This window comes from Oncorhynchus mykiss, chromosome 26 (assembly GCF_057628025.1).
Source record: "Oncorhynchus mykiss isolate SJ-2025 chromosome 26, ASM5762802v1, whole genome shotgun sequence".
Lineage (NCBI taxonomy): Eukaryota > Metazoa > Chordata > Actinopteri > Salmoniformes > Salmonidae > Oncorhynchus > Oncorhynchus mykiss.
In genome coordinates, this window is record NC_143047.1 from 7,863,153 (window position 1) to 7,874,302 (window position 11,150).

The following is an 11,150-nucleotide window of genomic DNA, read 5'->3' on the forward strand; positions in this document are numbered from 1 at the left end:
CTGGTCTACATGTATGCAAGCGACATCCTCTTAGGCTAGAGATTGACAAGGCTGCACAGTTTCACAGCAGGAGCAGTGTCTGGGGAACCCCATATAATTAGAAATGATTGGAGGCATGTGGTCCATTTCCATGCTGTGTAAATAAATGAAATTTAAATGTTTTTTCGTTTTTTTAAAGTAAATGCTTAGGGGGAAACTCCTAATTCCTAGAAACACCAAAAGGCAAAAAGCAAGTGAGGGGTGATTCAGTCTGAGTAACACCCCCACAGCTCATATTATCATATTAACCTCGGCATCTCCCGCGTGTGCTACACTTTGACAAGCTCACCGGTCTTCTGGGGGAAAAAGGAAAACATACAGATATTCCAAACTAGGTCTGTCTGTGAGTGAAATAGAGAGTGAAAGAGAGTTAGAGAGAGAGAGAGAGAAAAAAAAAGAGAGCGGGGCCTATAGGGAGCTAGGTAGGGATGTGAACAAAACTTGAGTAACAAAACTTCCAGATGTGAACATTGTTTCACCATCCATCCATCTAAAAGCGTAAACTTTTCCAGGGTTTTTGGCAGGAGGAATTTCAGACCAGACCTCAGGAGGATATAATTAAACCCAGAGACAAGGGGGCTGGTGCGTGTGTGTGTGTGTGTGTGTGTGTGTGTGTGTGTGTGTGTGTGTGTGTGTGTGTGTGTGTGTGTGTGTGTGTGTGTGTGTGTGTGTGTGTGAGAGACAGAGCCAGACAGAACATGAGCTAAACTCTGTCTGGTAGGAGCACTCCTGCTGCTGAGCTAGCAACAGTTGAAGAACAAATACCCTGCACTTACAAAGTGTGTGTGTGTGTGTGGGGGGACCTCTTACACAGGTACTAAAGGAGAGAAGGAAGGGGGAGTGGGAAGGTTGCTACACACACACACACTGTCTTTAAATCACTCTAGAGTGGAAACAAAGCAGGAGCCACTGAAACCTGTGGATCCTTCAGGACCACGTGTGGAAACACCATCTAGTCTCTCCTCAATCAATGAAGGGGAGGAGACGGGTTAAAGAAGGATTTTTAATTACGACACGGCGTGTGGTGCATGAAATGTATTCTTGGATGTTACCCATATTCAGGTTTAACAGTCTGTGCTCAACACTGATATACAGTAAATGCGCTTATTGGTATCAATAATGTTTTTCTAAAGTACTTGTGGCCTGTAGCATAAGTTGTTTCAAAGAACTGAAAATTCAGTTAGTGTGGCACAAAGAAAAATGTCAATCAAAAAGTAACATTGGAATTTGCACAACAGGGATGCTTGGTTTAAGTACTGTATGAGGGCACAGAATCTTACTTTTTTTCAGATAAATTCTTCAGGGACATTTTCAAGAACAAAAAGCATTTATCTCATGGGTCTTCAGAGCACTGTAGCAGTCAGCTACTGTTAGACTGTTAGCCAAAATAGAATGGACACTGTCAGCATGGGTGAATTGGCATTGTGTGTTTGTGTTTGTGTGTGTGTGTGTGTGTGTGTGTGTACTGTAGCAGTGAATTTCAATAAACAGAGACACATGCTTAACACAAACTAGGAGCTATGAAACTATGTAGGCCCTACCAGTTTGGGATTGGATCAAATTCAATAATTATGTATTTTTTAAATGATTTATCCTGATTTATTCCAGAATATCTACTTTCAGCGACAGTGGGGAAATTGCCATATAGCAGTTCTTGGCATAATAGTCTTACCGTTTAGGAAGAGCTCCTCTTGTAGAGCTTGTCTGGCAGCAGGAGAGAAGCACCGTTTCCTCAGCCATTCTGGGTCAAACTCGCTGGTGTGCTGGTCCGGCCACACTATGGACACCTGAGGACAACCACAGAGGTTGGTTAAGGGTTTGCATGAGAATCCCAAACCTTTCCCAAAGGAAGCTCACACTAGTGAAGCACATGGGGATGTGTGAAACTTGCTCCTCAGCCTGAAGTGTCCCCACTTGCACCTCTCTCAAATGATGTGCACAAATTTGTTTACATCCCTATTAGTGAGCATTTCTCCTTTGCCAAGATAATCCGTCCACCTGACAGGTGTGGCATTGAAGCTGACTAAACAGCATGATCATTACACAGGTGCACCTTGGGGACAATAAAAGGCCACTCTAAAATGTGCAGCTTTGTCAGAGAATATAATGTTCATTTCTCGATCATACCTCACTCCAACGTCGTTTTAGAGAATTTGGCAGTTCGTCCAACCGGCCTCACAACCGCAAACCACATGTGGTGCTGTGTGGGCGAGAGGTTTACTGATGTCGTCGTTGTGAACCCGAGTGCCCCATGGTTGCAATGGGGTTATAGTATGGGCAGGCATAAGCTACGGACAATGAACACGATTGCATTTTATCAATGGCAATTTGAATGCACAGAGATACAGTGACGCAATTCTGAGGCCCATTGTCGTGCCATTCATCCGCTGCCATTACCTCATGTTTCAGAATGATAATGCATGGCCCGATGCCACAAGGATCTGTACACAATTCCTGGAAGTTGAAAATGTCCCAGTTCTTCCATGGCCTGCATACTTACCAGACATGTCACCCATTGAACATGTTTGAGATGCTCTGGATCACGCGTACGACAGCGTGTGCCGCCAATATCCAGCAACTTTGTACAGCCATTGAAGAGGAGTGGGACAACATTCCACAATCAACAGCCTGATCAACTCTATGAGAAGGAGATGTGTCACGCTGCATGAGACAAATGGTGGTCACATCAGATACTGACTGGTTTTCCTATCCACTCGCTTACCTTTTTTTTTTAAGTATCTGTGACCAACAGAATCATATCTACAGTACCAGTCAAAAGTTTGGACACACATTCTCATTCCAGGGTTTTTCTTTATTTTCTACATTGTAGAATAATAGTGACTACATCAAAACTATGAAATAACACACATGGAATCATGTAGTAACCAAAAAAAATCTAATCAAAATATATTTTATCCTGTTGAAAAACAAATGATACTCCCACTAAGCACAAACCAGATGGGATGACATATCGCTGCATAATGCTGTGGTAGCCATGCTGGTTAAGTGCGCCTTGAATTCTAAATAAAAATCACTGACAGTGTCACCAGCAAAGCACCCCCACACCATCATACCTCCTCCATGCTTCACGGTGGGAACCTCACATGTGGAGGTCATCCGTTCACCTACTCTGCGTCTCACAAAGACAAATTTGAACTCATCAGACCAAAGGGCAGATTTCCACTGGTCTAATGTCCATGGCTCGTGTTTCTTGGCCCTTGGCAAGTCTCTTCTTATTATTGGTTTCCTTTAGAAGTGGTTTATTTGCAGCAATTAGACCATGAAGGCCTGATTCACGCAGTCTCCTCTGAACAGTTGATGTGTCTGTTACTTGAACTCTGTGAAGCATTTATTTGGGCTGCAATTTCTGAAGCTGGTAACTCTAATTAACTTATCCTCTGCAGCAGAGGTAACTCTGGGTCTTCCTTTCCTGTGGGGGTCCTCATGAGAGCCAGTTTCATCACATCATAGCGCTTTATGATTTTTGAGAATGCACTTGAAGAAACTTTTAAAGTTCTTGAACTTTTCCGTATTGACAAACCTTCATGTCTTAAAGTAATGATGGACTGTTGTTTCTCTTTGCTTATTTGAGCTATTCTTGCCATAATATGGACTTGGTCTTTTACCAAATAGGGCTATCTTCTGTATACCACCACTACTTCGTCACAACACAACAGATTGGCTCAAACGCATTAAGAAGGAAAGAAATTCCACAAATTTACAGGTGTGCCTTGTTAAAAGTTAATTTAAATGGATTCCAGGTGACTACCTCATGAAGCTGGTTGAGAGAATGCCAAGAGTGTGTAAAGCTGTCATAAAGGCAAAGGGTGGCTACTTTGAAGAATCTCAAATATAAAATATATTTTGTATAACACTTTTTTGATTACTACATGATTCCTTATGTGTTATTTCATAGTTATGATGTCTTCAATATCATTCCACAATGTAGAAAATAGTAAAAAATTAATAAAAACCCTTGAATGAGTAGGTTTGTCCAAACTTTTGAGTGGTACTGTATATTCTTAGTCATGTGAAATCAATAGATTAGGGCCCAATTAATTTATTTAAATTGACTGATTGGGGCAAAGGCAATGCATCTCAGTGCTAGAGGCGTCACTACAGACCCTGGTTCGATTCCAGGCTGTATCACAACTGGATGTGATTGGGAGTCCCATAGCGCAGCGGACCACTGACCCAGCATCGTTCGCGTTAGGGTTTGGTCAGGGTAGGCCGTCATTGTAAATAAGAATTTGTTCTTAACCGACTTACCTAGTTAAATAAAAAAAAATTAAAAATATGAACTGTAAATCTTTGAAATTGTCGCGTTTATATTTTTGTTCAGTATAAATTAACTTAAGTGGAGTAGGATGAGTGCCATTAGATTGACATGGATATAAGGTCCGTTTTACATTTCCCTCCTTATGGTTAAATTGAGGATAAGATAAGTTCATCCAAGATATGTTACCTTGTTGTTGTCAGTGACCTGCACCCGGTCGACCCCAGTGTGGATGTCCAGCTGGGAGAGCAGCAGGCTGCGAGCCTGGGCTGACTGCAAGGTACACAGTGGGCATTGACAGTTGTCCCTAAGCCATGTGTACGGGTACAGGCTCTGTCCGCTGCCCTCCCACTCAACCTCCAGCAGCCTTTCCTGATCCAGGGCCCGGACGTGCCTCACCCCAGGGCTGTCCCCCAGGGCATTGGAAGGGAGCGGGGAGGGTGCCTGGGTCCCGTGCCCACGGAGCTGCCTCCAGGTCAGGTGAAGAGAAGGAGATGAGGAGATGGCAGCTGCCCAACCAGGCCTACCCCCAGCCTTCAAGGCATGGCAGGCCAAGACGGAGCTTCGCTTGAGCATGGTCGGCAGGGTACATCGTGCTATAGCGGTCGTCCACATCCTCGAACCGGGACCTCCGGATGAGAGCAGAACTGTTATTGGAAAGGACAGTACACACTGGGATCCAAGTCATTATAAATATTCCAACGGTTAATAAGAGTACAGGTCAAGACACATGTAGGCATGTATTACTTGTTGTTTTTTTACTTTTATTTTTGAATTATTGTTTTAAATGTATTATCTAGGCATATTTCACCATAAATGGAATTGAGAAAAAAGTCACTTTAATTTAAATAGTTCAATTTAAAATAGGCTAGTTTGAGGCAAAAGGTGTAATAATACTAAATGCACCTTGCTACCACACTGATGAGGAGAACAGGACCTTACAATTGTTTGTATCCAAAATTGCTTTAATTTGCTATTTACAAGCGCGGCAACATTGGCTCGTCCCTAGACACCACAGCCAAAGTCAAAAACCTGGACCATTTCTACAATGTATCTTTTTAAATGTGATTTTAAACATTACCCTAACCTTAAAAACACAATGCTAACAACAAAAAACGTGTTTTTTACGATATAGACCATTTTTGACGTTGTGGCTGTGCTATATAGTGGAAACCACAACATTGCGCGATACAATTGTTGTTGTAGTTGTTATAATACTGTTCTGTGATACTGTGCATGTTTCCGCTTTGGAAACTAGGTGAAAGGTCAATACATGGGCAAGAGTCCCGGAAGCAGCTCGCACCACAGAGTTAGAAAAAAAGGCTAAAATATATAATAGATCGCCTCATTTTTGTTATTCCGTACTTTGAGAAACCTTACAAACTATATATATGTATTAAACAATTTGTACTGAGAGTCTGAACTGCTAGGCTAGGTTTACTGTAGCTATCTGCCCAGGCTAGCTCTCGTTCTACTACTAGCTAACGTTACCTTAGCTAGCTACTATTACCATTTAATTTAGCCTCCAATGACAAAATAGTTGCCATTGGACGCTCGCTTGCTGATATTAATTGAATGATTTACGAAAAGCCAGTGTTTTTAGCGAGCTAGCTAGCATATATCCCATACATTTACGTGGAGACAGCGAGCTAACGTTACTGTATAACTTATTTAACGTTACCTTGCTTTCACTACGCAGCCAGACATTCCAGTGACAACACATGCTATATTTACCGGCAACATTACAATATGTAGTATCTAAAAAAAAAAAAGTATGAAAAATTGATGTACCTGTATTATTTTGGTAGGCTTCTAAACTTTTGAATGTTCTTTGTCAACGAAGCGCCTATCAAAATTGCAGTGCCGACTGTCAAAACTAGGGGAAAGGTTAGCACGTGGGTGAATGACATAACCACTGTCGTGGAGGCATCAGAGATTTTGAGTCAGTGAACTTTGCTGACATGACGTCAACAGACCAGGGTTATCGTGTCCCAATATCAAGGTTGAGAATTTAGGAAGTCGATCACAATTACAATAGCTATTAATCATTCTCCCACTCGGTTTGCATATTACAGAATATGGCAGAGCAATCTCTTACCTCAGCTCTTCAGTTGTCAGTTTGGACTTGTCCAGTGTAGTTGGTCAGTAACCGGTTGAATTAAACTAGCCTGTGGTCTGGTAGTGGTATATTATTATTTATGAATATATATTATTGTATATTCACACTACTCAGAACCCTGTTAGTGGAGAGTGACAGTATTCTAATTATTTCCTTAATACTGTCTGTTACTTACCCGGTATTGACTTAGAAAATACTTTAAACAATAATAGCTACATTGTAATAGAATACTAATTATCTTCCGATACAATTTGTTGCCAGGTAGTTTCCATTTGTGTTTAATTATTTTATGAAAGTGCTAGATGATTAACTGTTACCACACGAGTAGTGTAATTCTGCAAGAGAACATGCTTTAGTCCGCTGAGCAAAAGCCTAGGCATTTGATCTGGGAGCTAACACAAGTCTTCAGGTATAATTTCCAGCAATTCTAGGTTATTCCTCCCTCTTGCCTGGCTCTCCTCCTAGCAAATGCACACAGGCTACTTCCTCATGGGAAAACAGTGGTGTGTGTGTAATAACACACTTCTTGGTGGGCATGTCGGGGCACTTTGAAGTATGTCCTTAGAATCTTTGTAAAGTTGCTAACTACCGTTTGTCCTAGAAAGCTGTGCAAATCACTGGTTTCACCAGCTGTAGTTCAGTCTTGTCTATAATAACGAGGTGTCCAAACCCCTGAGTAGAATGTCAAACACAAAATCTTTATTAAAAAACGGAACACACAAAACCTGTTAGGAATGTTGCCACAGACAGTGTTTGAAGTCCATGAGTGCTGCCTGCAGTCTTAAGTGTTTATCATACTTGTTGCCACACATACATATATCATTTCGAAAAGAAAAACAATAGATATTGCAGATATTGAAACATATTAGCCTAAACAAAAATAACGAGTACAATTAAGCTCTTCTGTCACATAGATATTGACATGCACAGCATTTATTCCCATAACATGCTCTGAACATTTCCACAAACTATATTGCATCCACAAAAAGGCAAAGGGATATACACATCATAAGTCTCAACCTTATACGTTTAAACAAGGCAAGCATTGTTCCAAGTATTATTTAAAACTCTTGTTAATTGGCCTTACTGTAAAAAGAAAAATGCAAATTGTTATACATTGTAAACATTTCAATAATTTCCAGCCAAATTCACTCAAGCTGCCAAGTGGATTCTGTAGGTAGGCCATGTCACATACTCTATAAATAACACCTGTTGCGACTGTTAGACAACGTCATCGCGATGAATGAATCATCTTTGAAATCCCCCGTCAGAGCAAGGCATCGACAATTATCAATTGCCAAGGCATTTTAACGCAACGCCATATTGCAAATGCCCAAGGAATGTTGCCACAAGTAAACCATAGGCCAACTTAAAATGAACTGACAACATTGTCAATGAATTACATTTCACCCGACATGCGAAACCCCCCTATGCCTATTGTATTTTTAGAATAAATAACACTGGTATAATTTCTGTCTGCATGTTTTATCGCTCCGTTAATATACATATGCAATGAAATACAGGATTTCACCAATATTATTTTCGTCAGACTACTTTTATAACTCGCTTTAAACTAATTTACCCAAGTTTAACCTTCATGTATTCATTTTTCAATCGGCTCAATCTGGTCCCGTGACTTCGAATTATGAGAGAGAGAAGCTCGTGTTTATCCTTCAGCCCCACCGATATGTACAGTGTTTCTTTTAGTACGTCTCTTGTGTGGACAACCATGTTCAGAAAGTCGTCGTTTATTCGGTGCTCCTCCTTCAACTCGTTCTCCTGACTCTGTTTGAATTTCACCTCCAGTTCCAACAGAGACTTTTCGGAGTTTGTAAAAGCCTCGCCAATCTGAGTCGTCTCCCTTCTCAAATATTTTCCATAGCTGTCCTCTCCGTCCAAATCAAAAGAAATGCTTTTCCCGATCCCCTCTAGCACCCTGGCGGAGTCTTCGATGTGTCTCTTGATGATCGTGAAATCATCTCGGATTACCGAATCGTGGTCCTCGTCAAGACCGCATTTTCGGTCGTCCGTCATCTTAAAAAGCATTTGACATTTTTCCGGATCATCGTTATTCTCATAGTCGCCGTCTGGCACAAAGTAGTGATGGAACGTGCCGTTAGACATCTCGGGATACAGAGGTCCGTTAAAAAACGCACCGCTAAACGGTAATGAAAACATACCGATAGCGAGTAAGTGTAGAAAAGCCATTCTACCCACTTATTGGCAATATGTGAGCAATATAATATACTTTCCTTTAGAGCGCATAAAATATGATTTAATTCGCTCACCAATCAAACATTTCTAAACTTGCAATGCATGTGGTATCCATGAGCTATAATACCGAAAGTAACTAGGTGTCCAGACAGGCTTTGTGATATTTGTAAATCTTCTTTCAGGTCGCTCCTCGTTTAGCCTATGCAGCAAGTATTGCCAACTATTTTTCAAGGAAAGTAGCAGTTGGTTCAGCCACAGACAGTCACGTGAAGTTTGAAATACGTTCCCTTAACTTTACACATAGAAACCCCAAAGCTTTCACGCAGAAGTAGCCTACCAAACGCATCAAACAGAGAAATGTTAAAGTGCCTGACCGTAGCTTTGTGACTCAATTTCAAGATCAACATCTGGATTGCTCAAGCACCGCGTTTGGTTTTGACTAATGATAGCCTACCCTCTCTCAAATCTCAAATTACATCCATGCTCCGTCACTTAAAAGGAAGCGCAGTTTCAATTGACTGAAGGCCCGGTCCTGGCCGATATGCAGCCTAGACAAGACCAAACAAATGCTGCCCTCCTATCCCCACAAAGTAGAATACAGTCTCGGCCCACAGTGCACTTTAATGAATGCCTTTCCATCAGGTAGCCTACTTTTGTAAAACAGGCACTTTACATTAGCTTTATAGTCCTCATACCTGACAGACTGGAGACAAAAATTAAATGCAACAATTTCAAAGATTTTACTGAGTTACAGTGCATGGAAGGAAATCAGTCATTTGAAATAAATTCATTAGGCCCTAATCTATAGATTTCATTCATTAGGCCCTAATCTATGGATTTCACGACTGGGCAGGGGTGCTGCCATGGGTGGGCATAGGCCCACCCAATCAGAATCAGTTTTTCCTTACAAAAGGGATTTATTACAGATAGAAAAATACTCCTCAGCACCCCCTCTCCCTCAGACGATCCCGTTGGTGAAGCCAGATGTGGAGATCCTGGGCTGGCGTGGTTACACGTGGTCTGCGGTTGTGAGTCCGGTTGGATAAATTCTCTAAAGTGATATTGGAGGCAGTTTATGGTTGAGAAATTAACATTAAATTCTCTGGCAACAACTCTGTTGGACATTCTCGCAGTCAGAATGCCAATTGCACGCTCTCGCAGAACTTGAGACATTGGTAACAAACTGCACAACTCAAGGTGTCCCAAAAACAATGCACTCACCCTCCCAAACTTTAAAAGTATTTTCACGTGACCCTCCCCTTGTACTGTGAAATACATTGAACACCTTCCTCCCCCCTCATAGAATTAACTGAAAATAATGTTTACAACCACAAACAATAACTTTAGTGACCCTGTGTTAATAAACATGGATAGACTTTGCCACTTCACCATGCTTTTGTGGCAGTCGATGCCACACATTACTACAGGCCAGAAGGTTGAGGGTTCACGGACTTATGTTCCCCAGCAAGAAAACCAAAAATGTTGCTCAAAAAGGGGGAACCAAGAAAGAATCACTGACAACAACCAGAATGAAACAGGTGGGGTTTTAGGAGGGATTCTAAAAGACACTTATGGGTGTATCCACTGAAAGTTGCATAGTAGCAACAACAACTGTGACCTAAAAGACACACACCACATGAGCGCCCACTAAATTTGCCCACTAAGAGGCAAAAAAATAAAAACACACCAAACCAGCAAAACATCATTGTTTGTCTACAATTCAAAATAGGGAGAACCAACTAAAGGTGTTAACCCTCCGCATCTATCAAAACAATCTGAAGCACTGGGCCAGCCACTCTTAAATAGATCCTGGGCCAGCACAGGTGAAACATCTTCCCACTAATGAGACGGCAACCTGTACAGGTGTAACACCTACTGACTAACGAGGTGACACCAATCGGCGCGCCCTACCTGCTAACAAGTTGTTTGTACGAATGTCCAACCTCAAAACATAAATGGAGCAGGCTAGAGACAATGATCAGCTAGGGGGCAATCAGATTTTCTACATTTTGATGCCATATTTATAGTTATATAAAATACAGTATATGCAATGACTATTCCACCAACAGGTTTCTGTGCTAATGCACCACACAACCAATAAACAAAGCATATCAACTTCGGGCACTTAATATCATGGTTTGCGTTTTCAACACCACAATAAATAGACTATGTCAATCTCGACAAACAGAAAATACATCCCTCCCTACCTTGTTGGCTTACCCAGTATCAAAGGCTTGTTTTGACAATCTCCGAATGTCATTAAACTTTTTGGTGTTTTGTAACAGATATCTCATTTCATTCATCAATTGGCCACTGCACAGTTAAGATTGATTGATTGATTTATTGGGTTTAATTTTTCAGCTCTGACCTTATGCTGTTTAATCAGCTTCTTAAGGAGAAACGTTCACTAACAGGGATTGTTTAAAATGGTTTAAATAGATTTGTGCACATAATTTTTCAGAAAAAAAATACACCTTTCCTTTTTTGAAGTGACTTGGATTG

The 11,150-nt window shown here is 41.2% G+C and overlaps 2 protein-coding genes across 3 annotated transcripts in view; both read right to left on the reverse strand.

The window, feature by feature from the left end:
* LOC110506302 (gamma-butyrobetaine hydroxylase 1) overlaps positions 1-6,260 on the reverse strand; it is a 26,787-nt gene extending 20,527 nt beyond the window's left edge. The window contains exons 1-3 of one of the 2 annotated variants that reach the window (XM_021585793.3): positions 6,107-6,260; positions 4,505-4,962; positions 1,712-1,826 (exon numbers count right to left, since the gene is read on the reverse strand). In XM_021585793.3, coding sequence (XP_021441468.1) covers positions 1,712-1,826; positions 4,505-4,930 — 541 coding nt within the window. In that variant the 5' untranslated portion in view covers positions 4,931-4,962; positions 6,107-6,260. The remainder of the gene's footprint in view (positions 1-1,711; positions 1,827-4,504; positions 4,963-6,106) is intronic. The other variant, XM_021585792.3, reaches the window with a different exon arrangement.
* Positions 6,261-7,861: 1,601 nt separating this feature from the next.
* LOC110506304 (fin bud initiation factor) lies at positions 7,862-9,848 on the reverse strand. The gene has a single exon (XM_021585794.3). The coding sequence runs from the start codon at positions 8,640-8,642 to the stop codon at positions 8,013-8,015; it is 630 nt and encodes a 209-aa protein (XP_021441469.2). The 5' UTR covers positions 8,643-9,848; the 3' UTR covers positions 7,862-8,012.
* Between the last annotated feature and the right edge of the window lie 1,302 nt (positions 9,849-11,150).

Excerpts from the sequence above, each read along its gene's own strand:
- LOC110506304 (XM_021585794.3), bottom strand. The coding sequence starts at position 8,642 with ATGGCTTTTCTACACTTACTCGCTATCGGTATGTTTTCATTACCGTTT.